At 40.0% G+C, this 15,701-nt stretch overlaps 3 protein-coding genes across 3 annotated transcripts; 1 reads left to right on the plus strand and 2 right to left on the minus strand.

Annotated features, from left to right (window-relative positions):
- Positions 1–1,692: 1,692 nt before the first annotated feature.
- Positions 1,693–6,749, minus strand: PKP-ALPHA (Pyruvate kinase family protein). Its single transcript, XM_023692896.2, has 6 exons — positions 6,058–6,749; positions 5,128–5,218; positions 4,778–4,971; positions 4,529–4,650; positions 3,019–3,497; positions 1,693–2,249 (listed from the first exon to the last, which is right to left on the minus strand). Exons 1-6 carry the CDS (start codon positions 6,652–6,654, stop codon positions 1,948–1,950), a joined length of 1,785 nt encoding a protein of 594 aa, XP_023548664.2. The 5' UTR covers positions 6,655–6,749; the 3' UTR covers positions 1,693–1,947.
- An 852-nt stretch (positions 6,750–7,601) lies between these two features.
- AGG2 (G-protein gamma subunit 2) lies at positions 7,602–10,205 on the minus strand. The gene is made up of 4 exons (XM_023692902.2): positions 9,799–10,205; positions 8,178–8,230; positions 8,036–8,080; positions 7,602–7,940 (listed from the first exon to the last, which is right to left on the minus strand). Exons 1-4 carry the CDS (start codon positions 9,934–9,936, stop codon positions 7,856–7,858), a joined length of 321 nt encoding a protein of 106 aa, XP_023548670.2. The 5' UTR covers positions 9,937–10,205; the 3' UTR covers positions 7,602–7,855.
- Positions 10,206–11,184: 979 nt separating this feature from the next.
- LOC111807253 (protein LIKE EARLY STARVATION, chloroplastic) lies at positions 11,185–15,073 on the plus strand. Its single transcript, XM_023692897.2, has 4 exons — positions 11,185–11,907; positions 12,957–13,621; positions 14,049–14,239; positions 14,429–15,073. The coding sequence occupies exons 1-4, from the start codon at positions 11,412–11,414 to the stop codon at positions 14,805–14,807; spliced, it is 1,731 nt and encodes a 576-aa protein (XP_023548665.2). The 5' UTR covers positions 11,185–11,411; the 3' UTR covers positions 14,808–15,073.
- Positions 15,074–15,701: the final 628 nt, after the last annotated feature.

Below are 15,701 nucleotides of genomic sequence, written 5' to 3' on the forward strand. Positions count from 1 at the left end.
GAGATCGTTGTCATATACTTCTCCTTTACTTAGATGCCACATACCCATCACATACCCACCAGCTTCCATATGGGTTCCGCTCTAAAACGGTCTATAACGTCTCACGGTAAGTCTAATTTTCTAATTTTATTACTAAAATGTTTGTGGGTTTTATGTAAATCAACCAAAAAATTATTATAGTACTATTTTGGGTTTTGTCATTTGGTTTTTGGAATTCTTTTGTCGTTTCAAAATTGTTCAAATAAAGACAAGAACAAGAACAAGAAAAGGACTGAAAACTTACCCTAAAATCCGACCAAACACATGAGGATTCCAAACTAATCCACCAATCATCGTAATGAAGTTGATGAACATAACACTATTTTTATTTTTATTTTTATTTAAAAAAAAAAAAAATTAGGGTTTTGAAGATGTCATCCCTATCAAATGACCTATTTTGATGACCTACCTAGGGAAACCTAATTAATTAACCTTAATCAAATATTATTATATTCTAAATTATTTTTAAAGCTTCTTTCATATAGTCTTACCAATGAGATCATTAGGGTTTTGAATTTCAACGTTAATAAATAAACATCATCCCCAAATTATTTCTCGTTTATAAGTTATTAAAATTTAGTCAATACCTATATAATATAGGTAGCCGTAGCATAACGACTACCTATCAATTATATTATCAAACATCACCATTTTGAACTCTTATGTTTTAAAACGCAACTACTATGGAGATGTTTCCACACCCTTATACAAGTTTCGTTCCTCTCTCCAATCGATGTGGGATCTCACAATCCATCCCCCTTGAAACTTAGTGTCCTCACTGGCATACTACCCGGTGTCTGGCTCTGATTTCATTTGTAACAGTACAAGCCCACCGCTAGTTCGCTTTGACCCATTACGTATTGTTGTCAGCCTCACAGTTTTAAAACGTGTCTACTAAGGAAAGATTTTCACATTCTTATAAGGAATGTTCTGTTTCCCTCTCCAATAAGTTTATAGTACTTCTATATCTAAGTATTAATAACATGTATTATATTAGTGTGACGCTGAATAAATACATAATATCTAAGTAGAGGCGTACTCGATACTCTTATATTATAAATATAGATATTATCTCGTAAAAAGATAAGATAATGTTTTCTTAGGTAGAGGGTGGGACACAATTTAACATTTTCTATGAATTATTTAGAAATAAAAATAAGGGATGGTGATTGATGAAGACATAAAGGTTTAGAATTGGAGAGAAAATAATAACGTTGAATTATTGTTTTAAATTTAAATTTAGAAAATTAATTATAAATTAATTTGAAGATGTCATTTAGAATGTTAATAAAGTAATTTCAATTTCCTCAAATAATTAAAAATATATACAATTTTAATTAGTTATATAAATTATTTTAACAATATTTTTCCCCCCTAAAAAAAATTAAATTTTCTTTTTTTAAAAAAAATTATTTATTTATTTATTACTCTTTATTTCTATTTAAATTTTAATATATATCTATTTCTTTTCTCTCACATTTAAATATTTATTCCAACATTTTTTTTTTCTTTTTTAAAATTTTAAACTAAATACAAATGTCATTATTGCATGGTCATTAGTTTCTCTTTCACGATACAATTTGAATACTTGATATGATCTTAAAATATCAGGGGTCAAGGTCGGTCAGTAGATGATGGAGGGTAAACTTCATCTTCAAGAGAAAAACAGCTCGGATCACCAACTACGACCGGGTGCTGTCCGGGCGATTCTTGGTTTGAGCATTTTTGTTCATACATTACTAATCTGATAGCCACAAAGATGTTAGAGAACAAAAAGAAATAAAGCAAGTGAATCAGAGTTCCCATAGGTTTCCTAGCAACTAAATAACAGATCCTGAAGCTTTGTTCAAGTTAAAGAGTTCAAAGGAATGAAAACATCAGCAGAAACATAGAGAGCCACCTTATTTCTTATGGAATATTCATAACTTGGATAGACTGCAACATGTCTGAGACAGCAATGACAAGGTCACCTGATTTGATCAAGTTTCTGGCTTTGAGTAGCAAAAATATTTTGTTGAGGTTGTTTTCCATGTCGTCTGAGAAGCTCATCCGGAAGGGTATCAAACCCCATTGCAGGTTAAGACGTCTCCTCACTGATGTCGTTTCTGTAAATGCAAAGATCGGGCAATCAGGTCGACATCGGGACAGGAGAGATGCCATGTGGCCTGTCTTTGTGTAGACGAAAATTGCATCCACCTCCAAATTATTGGCTACACAGGAATAAGCAACAGGAGCAGCATTATAAGGAAGTAAGGGATAGATGATAGAAGCATATGAAGAACGCCTACTCAAGAAGCCATGTTCTATGCTGGAATTGTGAAATGATGTGAGGTAGTATTTGTGTTCTTCATTGTACCAAAGCATAGATTTAAACTATAGTTGTGAGATCCCATTAGTTGGGGAGGAGAGGAGAACGGAACATTCTTTACAAAGGTATGAAAACCTCTCTCTAGCAGAGGCGTTTTAAAAACCTTGAGAGGAAGCCCAAAAGAGGAAGCTCAAATAAGACTATTTACTACCGGTGGATTTGAGCGGTTACAAATGGTATCAGAGCCAAACACCAGGTGATGTGCCAGCGAAGAGGCTGAGCCCCAGAAGGGGGTGGACACGAGCCGGTGTACCAGCAAGAACGCTGGGCCCCGAAGGAAGTGGATTGGAAGGTCCCACATCAATTGGAGAAGAGAAACGAGTGCCAGCAAGGATGTTGGGTGTCACAATCACCGTTTGACTGTGACACTAGACCCCAAAGGCGGTGGATTGTGAGTTCCCACATCAGTTGGGGAGGAGAACAAAGCATTCTTGATAAGGGTGCGTAAACCCCTCTCTAGATTTTAAACACCTTGAGGGAAAACCTGAAAGGAAAAACTCAAAGAGAACAATATCGGCTAGTGGTGGACTTGAGCTATTACAATACTAAAGCAGCATAGATCTAGCATAGATCTAAACTATAGTATAGTTGGAGGATATGATAAAGCTTACCCATTTTAGCAGCGGAATTGCAGATCTCTTCTAAGATGCTGTCTGAGGATGAAGATCCAACTTCAGGGAGTTCCATAGGTTCATGGCGTTTCTCTTCCCTCCACCATTTCTCAATTCTTAAGCTGACATTTCTCAGAACAGCTAATGCCTTGTCAGGGTACTGGCCCATGGCGGACTCACCAGAAAGCATTAGAGCATCTGATCGCTGCCTAACCGCCTCGGAAATATCAGCAACTTCCGCTCTGGTGGGTGTAGGATATTCGATCATCGACTCCAGCAGCTGTGAAGCAACAATAACTGGTTTATTTAACTGCCTGCATAGTTGGACGACCTTTTGCTGGACTGATGGCACCTGTTCCAGTGGTATTTGTGCTCCTAAATCTCCTCTAGCTACCATGGCACCATCTGATGCTACAATAATTTCTTCCAGGTTATTCAATGAGTCCAGACTCTCTATCTTCGCAATGATGGAAATGTCACTGCATATCGAATTTAAAAACGAAAAATTATTTAGAAGGCGCCCATATACTAACACATAGTTAAGATATATATGGTCCACTAAATCCGTGAGAACCAACCATGAGTGTGAGATCCCACATCGATTAGGGAGAAGAACGAAACATTCTTTACAAATGTGTGGAAACCTCTCCCTAGCAGACACGTTTTAAAATTTTTGAGGGGAAGTCCGAAAGGGAAAGCCCAAAGAGGACAATATCTGTTAGTGGTGTGCTTGGGCCGTTACAAATGGTATCAAAGTCGGACACCGAGCAATATGCCAACGAGGAGGCTGAGCCTCGAAGGGGGGTGGACATGAGGCAGTGTGTTAGCAAGGACGCTGAGCCCCGAATAGGGGTGGATTGGGGAGTACCACATCGATTAGAGAAAGGAACGAGTGCCAGCGAGGACACTGAGTCTTGAAAGGGAGTGGATCGTGAGACCCCACATTGGTTGGGAATTGAACGGAGAATTATTTATAAGGATGTGGAAACCTCTCCCTAGCAAATACGTTTTAAAAACCTTGAAGGGAAGCTCAAAAGGGAAAGCCCAAGGAGAACAACATCTGCTAGTGGTGGGCTTGCGCCATTACAAATGGTACCAGAGCAAGACACTGGGTGATGTGCCAGCGAGAAGGCTGGGCCTCGAAGGGGAAATGGACACGAGGCGGTGTGCCAGCAAAGACGCTAGGTCTCGAAGGGGGTGGATTGGGGAGTCTCACATTGATTAGAGAAGGAAACAAGCGTCAGCGAGGACGCTGGGCCTCAAAGGGGGTAGATTGTGCGATCCCACATTGGTTAGAGAGGAGAACGAAGCATTTTTTTTATTCCTACATTGGTCAGCAATTGTGAGATCCCACACATCTCTTCCTAGCAGATGCATTTTAAAAATCTTGCGGAGAAGTTCGAAGGAAAAAGCCCAAAAAAAACAATATCAACCTGATGGACTAAGTCCATTGCTTCAGACCCAAATGGACTAAAAGAAGCAATCAGCACACCCCCACAATTATGCCTACCTGCCACGAGAACGTGCAGCAATATAGCTTTTGAGATGTTTAATCACTTCAGCTGACTTCACAAACGATATGGCAAGAAAATCAACACCTTCAGCAATCCCAAAATCAATATCCAACCAATCCTGGATTCATAAAACTCGCATTAGACTGGAAATAACTCATTGTATCAGGCCAATTTGCACTATTAGGTTGCACAAAAGGTTAACCTCAAATATATGGAGACAGTTTAAGGAAGAGGGAGGCGCCTACCTTAGAAGAAATTGTAGGGAGCATGGCATTACGTTCTCGAACTAGATGTCCATCCCTCCAAAACGTCAAATTAGCCCGTGGCAACAACAATCCCGGGTCGGTACACAGGCACTTAACATCAGGACCGATCTTTTCTATCACCTCAAACCTCACCATTCCACCATCAACAAGGAGGTCATCACCCACTCTCACATCTACACAATATCAATGATAATTCAAGATTGATACCAATATCATGGAACTTACTACAATAATGAACGCACATACATCCAATTCTGGGGCTATATTAGATAGTGCATGCATTCAGTAAAAGCCAGAGAGAACTTTAGATTTAGGATAGAACCAGTAACCTTCTGCAAACCCTTCATAGTTAACATTAATAGTGCGTTCTGGGAGTGTTGAATCAAAAGCTCTGACACTGAATGTCCAGATTTCACCATCCTACATAGAAAAGAGCAAGCAGTTAAACATGCGGATAATTACTTGGGAACAGAAGAAGTAAGCTAATTCGTAAGTACAACTTCTAAGAAGATTTTTAGTTCACAGTAGCTTTTGTCTTTTTTTTAGCTTTCCTTCCGGGCTTTCCTCAAGGTTTTAAAATGTGTTTTTGCTAGGAAGAGGTTTTCACATTCTTATAAAGAATGTTTCGTTCTCCTCCCAACCGATGTGGGATCTCACAATCCACCCCCTGCAGGACCTAGCGTTCTTGCTGACATTCGTTACTCTCTCCAATCGATGTGAGGTCTCACAATCCACCCCTTTCGGGGCCCATGTCCTTGCAGGCACTCATTCTCTTCTCCAATCGATGTGGGACCCCCCAATTCACCTCTTTCAAAGCCAGGCATTGGTCGGAGTAAGGCTAGACTATGCATCTACATAGCAGAGGTGTTTTAAAAAACCTTGAGGGGAAATTCAAAAGGAAAAACCTAAAGAGAACAATTTCGGCAAGTGGTGGGTAGCTTATGATAAAAGTATATTTAGAAGCCTCGACACAAGTTCGCAACACACACTATATGATGAAAGGACCCATCTTAGTTTCAAAACATAAAATGTGTAATAGCTTTAGTGGATTTTAGAGTTCCAGGCAGAAGAAACTTGAAATCTAAACGTTTCTCAGCTTCTGAATCAACAACATAATCATGATCGCCTGTTAGGTAAGCTAGACAAATCCTAGTATTCAAATGCAGTCGGAATGTTTTTAATCTTGGGCAAAAATTAGAATGAATTCAACTGATTATCACACAATAAGATGAAAAACGATAAAGAACTGAAGAACTCACTTCAGCTTTAGCCGAAGAAGCTCCACCAAGATCACCCATGTGAATTTCACTCCCTTCAGTATCCATCATGATAGCGACCGCATAGCCCTTCTCCTCATTGAGCCTCCGCACGCGTTCAATTACCATCCGATGCCAGTCTCGAGTCCCATGGCACATATTGATCCTTGCGACATTCATCCCGCCAACAGCGAGCGCCTCGAGCTGCTCGAATCCGCAGGTAACAGGGCCAATGGTGCACACGAGCTTCGTCCTCCTGGTGCTCCTGAAGCCATTCTCCTTCAATTCAGCCTCCGTCACAGTATCGACCTCAATCGCGGTGGAATCAGACATAACAGGCACAAACTCCCTAGTAACAGAAGAGGACACAGCTCCACCTCCGACGGTGGAGCCATTTTCAGAAACCAAGACTTGGGAAGTGAAAGCAGATGACAGAGGGTTGGAATCCGGAGAGGAAGAGGCTCTGATCGACGATTTTGTGAAGGAGAGAGGGAAGCGGAAAGCGGCGGTGGACGGAGAGGGTTTTGAGAGGGAGTGTTTGGAGAGAGAAATGCCGGGAGAGCGGGTGGCGGAGGTGAAAAGTTGCAGAGACTGTGTCATTGTGAGGGGAAAAGTGGGAAGTTCAGAGCTTCGGAAATGGCTGCCGGAAGATCCAGGGCCGAAAACGGCTTCAAGCTTTGGGAGTGGATGGATCGGATGAGGTTTATTGGGTTTTAAAGAATGACGTGGACGGTGCCGATTGGCTTCTCTAATTTCCTGCTTCAATGTGTGAGACAAATATGTCAGACAATACGAGAACGAAATTGGAACTTCTCATATTTGGGTCGGGTCGAGTAGTTTATGTTTTGCCCGTGAGATGTTTGATCACGTCCAATAACGAACGAAACTCTCGTTTTGCGTTGCTGAGACATGCCCCTAAAGATCAAGTTTTTACAACCGAAGATCACCGATGACCCGAGTGACGTGCCAGCATGACTAATTGAATGCCAGCACGTAGCAATGCTATCAACAATTAGGGAGCATGATCCTTTCGAATGAAGCACTTTCGAGTGTGTGCTTTAGTTTAATTGCTGCTAGCGTACTTTGTTGCATGTTCATTTCCTCTTGCTCTTACTTGAACCATTTTCTCTTCGCACTATCATCAAATCAATGTTTTAAAAAATATGTCAATGTCTTCCAACAATTAACAATCGCAATTTTGATCATGTTCTTCAACATTTGGTGGTCTACAAAGTAGAAGAACAATGTTTCCTCGTTGACAAGGTATAATTGAATATCAAAAGCGTAAGCACATTACTAGAATAAAAATTAAAGACGTATTTCAGTTAGAGATCTTTAAATAAGTCATGTGCCGGAGTTATGAATAGAGGTCTATAGAAAGAGTGAGATCGAGATGAGCTATAACTAGGCACTAGCTTGGCGCCATGGCTAAAACGAGAGCTATGATTAGGAGCATAGAGCTAAAGCTAGCACTCGAGACAAAGCTATTACAAATATCAACAGGAAATGTTCAAAACAGTCGTATTTTGCACAAAAACTCTCGATCGTTTCGAATAAGAACACTAAAAAAATGCACTTTAATTCGCTTAAATGATCCCTAATATTGCAGAAAAGAATGTGTCAAGTGAAAGGGAAGAGCTTTATGGGAGGTGTTTTCATAAATGAATACAACATTTGCTTTAGAAAAACTATTCACAATGTACCTAAGTTGAATGAAGAAACTCTTCAAAGCAGCCATGATCATCACAACATAACAATCTCCCAATCTGTATAAAAATTCAAAGAGAAATCAAGAACACCATCACAATACCCAGCATCTGCAACCTTCAGAATCCGGCGGACCTTCGAACCATCGATCCCATAGCGGGTTTAGAGGGCCACGGGTTCTGCAGCCAACCAAAAACGAGATCGAGGAAGATTTTAAAGGTCTGTTGTTGAAGACATAGCTATGAATTTAAAAAAGAAAGAACAGAGATCCTACTGTGGGAGAAGGGGGTCTGGTCTTGTTTCCACGTTGCTCAGCATTCTGCAAGGTTCAAAACACAGCAATTTCACAAATGAATTGGAGATATGTTCTATGGATACTCAATCAACAAATCCCTAATGAATTATATCATGCTTACTCTTTGCCTTTTGTTGATGCTTTGTCCAGTTTATCAAGCTGTTCCAGTTCTTCCTGCATTCGAATTCATAATCGTACAAAATTAATCCCCCTTGGAGCCGATACGAGTATATCCATGCTAATAATCATAATCAAAAAGCCCGTTATAATTTAAACTTTTGAATCTAGTGGTGATTTAATAGGCGTTCTAAGTTCATATCCATCTATTCATATTCGAAAATGACATAAAATTCCTCTCAATCTGTTCTAAATTTGATTTACTCTAATAGCAGAAGCTTTTGATTGAAAGTGATTCTTGCGTAGGTGGGTAGCAAGCAGATATTTCGGTTCTTGGAGCTTTCCTTTCTGGGCTTCCCCTCAAGGCTTTAAAACGCGTCCACTAAGGAGAGGTTTCCACACCCTTATAAGGAATGCTTCGTTTCCCTCTCCAACCGATGTAGGATCTCGCAATCCACCCCCTTGGGGGCCCAACGTCCTCGCTGGTACATTGTCTGATGCCTGGCTCAGATATCATTTGTAACAGCCCGACCCCACCACTAGCAGATATTGTCCTCTTTGGACTCTACCTTCCGGACTTCCCCTCAAGGTTTTAAAACATGTCCACTAAGGAGACGTTTCCACACCCTTATAAGGAATGTTTCATTTCCCTCTCCAACAGATGTAGGATCTCACAATCCCTCCCGCCGGGTGTTTAGCTCTGATATCATTTGTAATAGCCCAAGCCCACCGCTAGCAAATATTGTCCTCTTTGGGCTTTCCCTTCATTGCTTCCCCTCAAGGTTTTAAAATATGTCCACTAGAGAGAGCTTTCCACCCTCTTATGAGAAATGCTTCGTTCCCCTCTCTAATTAATGTGAGATCTCACAATCCACCCCCTTGGGTGTCAGCGTCCTTGATGGCACACCCTTCGGTGTCTGGCTCTGACACCATTTGTAACAGCCCAAGCCACCACTACAGATATCGTCTTCTTTGGGCTTTCCCTTCTGGCCTTCCCCTCAAGGTTTTAAAACGCATCTCTTAGGGAGAGGTTTCTACATCCTTATAAGGAATGCTTCATTCCCCTCTCCAACCGATGTGGGACCCCACAAGACAGACGTTCATGAGAGGAGTACAGGTACATATTTGGCTTCTAATGGTCACAAGGAGAACAGGAAAAACAAGGAACAACATCCTTCATTTTGTTCTTTACGATTGAAACAGAAGATTTCGCTTGAGCCAACACTTCTCCTTTAACCACCACAATTCTCAAGCTATGATAACAAAGATAATCTGTTCGTCTTTGAATGTTACTTCTGAGCATCAACATTTTCATCCAATCTACAACTATGGAGTGGGAATCAACATCCACAACAGTAACATTCACAGTTTCCCTTCAGAACTATCAGAACAGAATCAAAGTAAACAAGAACACCAGCACAAAACAAGGCAGCAAAACAGTTCAGAAACATTTGAAATGGAAGAACAGAGCTCATTCAACAACAGTTCCAGCTCCAATCCAAATTTCTCAAGTACCCAATTTCAGAAATGGCGTTTTAAACATTCATGAAGTGATAATTCAACACTAAACATTCAAAATCACACACAATCAGAACCCTCAAACGAAAGAGCAAAAAGGGACTAACCTCCAGAATCCTCGCTTCTTGCTCGAGCCGCTTCACTTCAGCCTGTATCCTATGTTTTCCTCTGGTATCAATCGAAGAAGAAGAAGAAGAAGAAGAAGACTGAACCCGTTGGGCTATCGGGCTCGTCGATTCGGACATACCCGATCGCTCCTCCAATTCCAAGAACCAACAATCCAAACCCTAAAGTTGGATTCTACTAATAATAAGTCAAGAAGAGATCAAAGAGACGCCATTAGAGACGAAAAGAATGAAGACCCACAAGCGATTATGGCTATTCCTTGAACCCCTTTTGCTGTAATGGATGGATCTGAACAGAGAGAGAAGACAAGTTAGCCGCCGCTAAGGGTCAGTGCTTTTGGTGGGCCGCTTTATTCAGCCTTGTTTTGACCCTTTCAGGCGAGTGGAGAAGAAAGATATATAAAAAAAATTCCAACTATGTGTAGTTTTTTTGTCTGTTTATGTCCCTTTTTTCTTCATTTTTGTCCATTCATTAAACTATACAGAGCAAGTACGCAGAACAGTAGAAGAATGGGGACGGCAATGACCGAAATTCGAGGCTAAAATTAGGGTTCTAAGATTTTGAACAGGTTTTTGCAGGTGCTTTGTTTTGGAAGTACTTTGGAATATCAAATCTTCAAAACAGTTTGAATAATTCAGAAACTTTGTTGAATTATTCAGAAACTTACGCATGTTCATCTTTCATTCAATAAAATTCCATAAATTTCACACGTTTTTGTTTTATTCACATATTTATAACAAAAAAAAAAAATTGTTAGTATAAATACTAATTATTAGATGTTTCTTAATTCATTCATATATCCCTTAAGTACTCCGACTTCAGAAAGATTATGAACCTCTAACTCAAAAGAACAACATTTGAGATCCTATATCAGTTGGAGAGGTGTCTTGTAAGGGGGTAGAAACCTCTCTTTAGTAGACTTGTTTAAAAATGGTGAGACTATACATAATGGATTAAAAGGTCAATATCTACTAGTAATGAGCTTAAATTTTTATAGAGAACCCATTGGAATACGAACCTACTAGACTGAGTGACCTTTTGAGGTACTTGTGTCATAAGGTTAGAATAATTATTAAGGATTTCTAATTTAAATTAGCTCATTAAATAAAATTATTATTCTCCAAAATTCTACTAAAGTTTTAAACATAATTAAAAAAAAATTGGTTAAATTAATGAAAATTGGTTAGTATTTATTTAATTCCTGAATTTCTAAATTAAATTGAGATAATAATTAGTTTGAGATTTAAATTAATTAATAAATACCTCAATTAATCCAAAACAAATACGATCCTAATTTAAATTTTTTTTAAAAATCTCTTATTCCCAAAAAGGAAAATGTTTTTACACTCATAAAAGAAGAACCCTCCGGCGTGACAGTAGGCTGAGGGTCCGAAATGTGACCAATAAAGATTAAAGAAGCATTTATTTGAAAGAAAGGTGACCGTGGGTAACGGTATCGTAGCCTTTTTTCCAATTCAAGAAACCTCTCTTCCATCTCCGGAGGGCTAGGAGTGTACTCTGGTGAAGAAAAATGGCGTTCACAGATCAAATCACTACCTGAAATTTACAATTCCATCACTTCAGTTCCGGATTAATGGCGTTCCGATTTGGAGTTTGTCCACGCGCCACCGCTATCTCCAACTTTCCCCAACTCAATGACAAGAACTTTCTCGTTCTCCCTCTGGAACGAGAGGTTGAGATTCGGCGGGCGAGAGGCACGAGGAGATTGAGAATTAGGGTTTCGGATGGAGAAGAATCGTATCTCGGGATGTGGAAGAACGCGGTGGAGCGCCAGAGGAAAGCTATTGAGTTTCGGAAAGTTGTGGAGAATACTGTGGGAAATGACGATCGCAATGACGGTGATCGAAGTGATGATCAGTTGGAGGAGAAGAGCGGGGAGTTCAGTAAGATTCTTCAGGTCCCGACGGAGGAAAGGGATAAGATTCAGCGGATGCAGGTCATACATCGAGCCACTGCCGCCATTGCAGCTGCTCGTGCACTTGTTGGTGAGACTAGAATTGTAGCTGATGCGAATACTTCTTTGAATTTGAATAGTAGGAATGACGGTGGACTGCTCGATCGTGAAGAAGGTATTATTAACATTATTGAATCTTGAAGAACTGATCTATTTGTTGATAATATGAGTTGAAGTCAAGTTACACATTTGTATAAATTCTAGGCTATTTTCTCTTCTGTATTTGACCTTCTTTCAAGTTGAACTTTGAATATTACAAGTAGTTGGTACATTTCCGTTTGGCTTGTTAGCGAATGAATAAACTTTCATGTTTGACCAGGCATATCTTCTCTGAGTTTCAAGCTCAGAAAATTGATTGGTTAACATAGATCTGCATTCAACATCCTAATACAGAAAATAATGGCAGTGTTTCTAGTGTTACAATCGCAATTATCTTGGTAGTGAACTTTTGTGACTATGCGGCACTCACTCCCAATACCGAGTGAGTCAAGCCAATTTGGATTCTTGTCGCCTACGGTCAGGCAATGTATGAGTCTCTAGCCCCGTTTTGAGAATAAGGTTTTAGAAACGGGGGCAGAGTGATTTTTGAAAGAGAGTTTGAAAGCAAAGTTGAAAGAAGGTTTGAAAGTCGTTATATGACTATATGCAAAGAAAGAAACACCACAACTTAAATATCATATAACTTGGGTGGGAAGAATTGACAATTAGTCACAAGCTCCTATAGTACATTTTGAGGTGATTCAGGTCTGCTGGGCCTAGACGTGTTTTCGCCAAACGATCATACAAAGTCTAGGTGGGAGGAGTTGACGATTGGTCGCATCCCCTATAGTATATTTTGGGCGATTTAGGTCTAGCAAGCCTAGACATAACTTTACCAAATAGTCATACAAACAGAAAATACAATATTAAGACAATACAACATGAAATCCAATAAAGGGTTTGGCGTGACGTGAGAAACACGCCCTGGACGAACATGACCCTGACAACTAGCACGCCTAGAAAAGAATAGAGAAATAGTGTTATTGTGGTTCAGTAATTTGAAGGAGACAATTTAATGGTTTATGTATTTAGACTTGTTAACTTCTTATGTGGTTGTTTAGGCTCTCTTACTAGATTGTTTAGGCTCTCTTACTAATTTTTCTATACTGTTTTTGATTCATCTAGCATCATCTGAATTTCAAAGTGAGAACGCCCTGCTACCCGAGTCTGAAACTTCACCAACCGCGACCCCTGGTCCAGATTTCTGGTCTTGGACACCCCCTCCAGATAGTGATGGGAATGGTAATGCTTTCAGCGAGTTGCGACCAATTGGAAAATCCCAGGCATATCCAATGTTATCCAATTTTGTTAAGGAGAAAGAGCCTCCGGTGGGTTTTCTCTCAATTCCTTTTCAGAGTGAACTTCCTGAAAGTGTCAAACCTCTTCTACCACCTTTTCAATCATTGATGGACATTGAAAAGTTAGAATCATTGGAAACCAGTACAGAGACACATTCCTTGGAAGAAGATGAAAATGTTGGGATGGAGTTTTCGGTACTTGCAGCAGAAGCATCTCAGGCGCTTAGTAGCATAGATAAAGAATCAACAAAAGGAATAGATTCAGATGGGTCACGATGGTGGAAGGAGATGGGAGTTGAGCAGAGACCGGATGGAGTGATTTGCAAGTGGACACTAACGAGGGGAGTTAGCGCAGACCTCGCCACTGAGTGGCAGAACAAGTATTGGGAAGCTGCTGATGAGTTTGGTTATAAGGAACTTGGTTCGGAGAAATCTGGCCGCGATGCCTATGGAAGTGTTTGGCGTGAATATTGGAGAGAATCTATGCGGCAGGTCAGTTTAAATTGTTAATGATTTGCTTACTTCTGTTGCATTATCCTTGTAAAATATTTGCTTTATGCAATCAGTTAAAGTCTCAATAGTCTTTGTTTTATGCACTCACTTAAAGTGCTTAATGGTTAGTTCGAATCCATATGCTAGTTTGCCAAATTTGAAAACGAAGTTAAATCATTTCATTGGATATTGCGAGAAGGTGGAAATGCCTTTATGAGTGTGTAATGTACAATCTGTCTGTTGATATCTAACAAATTCTTTTGTGTCTCTCTCTCTGATACTTGAGAAGAGAAGGATTCGCTGATGTTTCGATGTCGGGAAATGATCTCTATAGTGGATCATGGAAATTGCTTCATGTGGTTCCTAATTTCAATCATGGCAGCAAGCAGTCCTTATTATGACCATAACTGAACTTACTTTCTTTCAGGAGCAAGGCCTTGTTCACCTTGAAAAAACTGCAGACAAATGGGGGGAAAATGGAAGTGGCACCGAGTGGCAAGAGAAATGGTGGGAATATTATAATACCTCTGGTCAAGTTGAAAAGAATGCTCATAAATGGTGTAAAATTGACCCGAACACGTATGTCGATCCTGGTCATGCTCATATCTGGCATGAAAGGTATCAAAAAATTTCAAATGTTGGAGATGTTAATCACCTTTTGTTCTTGTTGTCCTCTTGACTTGTCTTTTGCGATGCATTCTCAATCCTCTGAATTCCTTTTTCGAGATTTCGTACGTTTAATCTGGTGACATGATTCTTAAGAAATTGTCTATTTGGGTTTGCTTTAGCATGTAACTTTCTTTGCAGATGGGGTGAAAAGTATGATGGACAAGGTGGCAGCATCAAGTACACAGATAAATGGGCTGAAGGATGTGAAGGTGATGGTTGGACGAAGTGGGGCGACAAATGGGACGAAAACTTCGATTCGAATGGTCATGGCGTCAAACAGGGGGAAACATGGTGGGAAGGTAAACATGGAGAACGGTGGAACCGTACGTGGGGCGAGGGCCACAGTGGTTCAGGCTGGGTTCATAAGTATGGCAAGAGCAGCAGTGGGGAGCATTGGGACACACATGTTCAGCAGGAAACCTGGTATGAGAGATTCCCACACTTCGGCTTTTATCACTGCTTCAACAATTCAGTCCAGCTCCGGGAAGTTCAGAAGCCATCTGAGACGTCTTTGTAAGTCTTCTTTTCCTACTGCTAAGTGAATATAAAAACTTGCAGTATTATAGCTCATTTTGAAGAAAATTGAATGCTTTATCGGAGTGGATACCGTTTTTCTGGCCTTGTACATAAAATAAAAGCTTTTAAGTTAATAAATTAGCTTACTCTTTCTTTGCTGAGATGATTTTGGATGGCTGCCATGTTAGGATTTACGACTCTCGATAATGGTATGATATTGTCCTCAAAAGACCTCGTATAAATGAAGATGTATTCCTTACTTGTAAATCCATGATCAACCTCTTATTTAGCCGATGTGGGACTCCTCTCCCAACAATCCTCAACAGTCCTCCTTTTGAACAAAGTACACCATAATAAAGCCTCCCTTGAGACCTATGGAGCCCTTGAATAGTCTCCCCTTAATCGAGGCTCGACTCTTTATCTAGAGCCATCAAACATAGTACACCATTTGTTTGACACTTGAGTCACTTTTAACTACACTTTCGAGACTCTCAACTTTTTTGTGACATTTGAGAATTCTATTGATATGGTTAAATTACGGACATGGCTCTGATACCATGTTAGGAACCACACTCTCTATAATGGTATGATATTGTCCACTTTAAGCATAAGTTTTCATGGATTTGCTTTTGATTTTCCCAAAAAGTTTCGTACCAATGGATGTATTTCTTACTTATAAATCCATGAAAGCGTTCATTATTCCGTATTTTCATCTGGGACAGTGCTATTTGTGCACGAAATTGTATGGGCAATGGAGTGATGACAACTGCAATTACACATGAACCTCAAACTTTATTGTGATATTAAAATCAAAGTTTGTTAGGACGCCCTGTATAACTCATTCAAGTTGATGCTATAATTACTTGTGCTGGTGGGAGCTCTCATCCACAGCTTC

Source organism: Cucurbita pepo, chromosome 12 (genome assembly GCF_057944985.1).
Source record: "Cucurbita pepo subsp. pepo isolate OVF chromosome 12, ASM5794498v1, whole genome shotgun sequence".
Classification (NCBI taxonomy): domain Eukaryota; kingdom Viridiplantae; phylum Streptophyta; class Magnoliopsida; order Cucurbitales; family Cucurbitaceae; genus Cucurbita; species Cucurbita pepo.

Bases quoted from the DNA above. Each gene is read 5' to 3' on its own strand.
- AGG2 (XM_023692902.2), bottom strand. From the start codon at position 9,936: ATGTCCGAATCGACGAGCCCGATAGCCCAACGGGTTCAGTCTTCTTCT. The intron at 8,231-9,798 runs GTTAGTCCCTTT...ATTCGAATGCAG, and splicing joins AAGAAGCGAGGATTCTGGAG to GAAGAACTGGAACAGCTTGA. The intron at 8,081-8,177 runs GTAAGCATGATA...TGAACCTTGCAG, and splicing joins GCATCAACAAAAGGCAAAGA to AATGCTGAGCAACGTGGAAA.
- PKP-ALPHA (XM_023692896.2), bottom strand. From the start codon at position 6,654: ATGACACAGTCTCTGCAACTTTTCACCTCCGCCACCCGCTCTCCCGGC. The intron at 5,219-6,057 runs GTGAGTTCTTCA...TTTTCTATGTAG, and splicing joins CTTCTTCGGCTAAAGCTGAA to GATGGTGAAATCTGGACATT. The intron at 4,972-5,127 runs GTTACTGGTTCT...GATATTGTGTAG, and splicing joins CTATGAAGGGTTTGCAGAAG to ATGTGAGAGTGGGTGATGAC.
- LOC111807253 (XM_023692897.2), top strand. From the start codon at position 11,412: ATGGCGTTCCGATTTGGAGTTTGTCCACGCGCCACCGCTATCTCCAAC. The intron at 11,908-12,956 runs GTATTATTAACA...TGATTCATCTAG, and splicing joins ACTGCTCGATCGTGAAGAAG to CATCATCTGAATTTCAAAGT. The intron at 13,622-14,048 runs GTCAGTTTAAAT...ACTTTCTTTCAG, and splicing joins GGAGAGAATCTATGCGGCAG to GAGCAAGGCCTTGTTCACCT.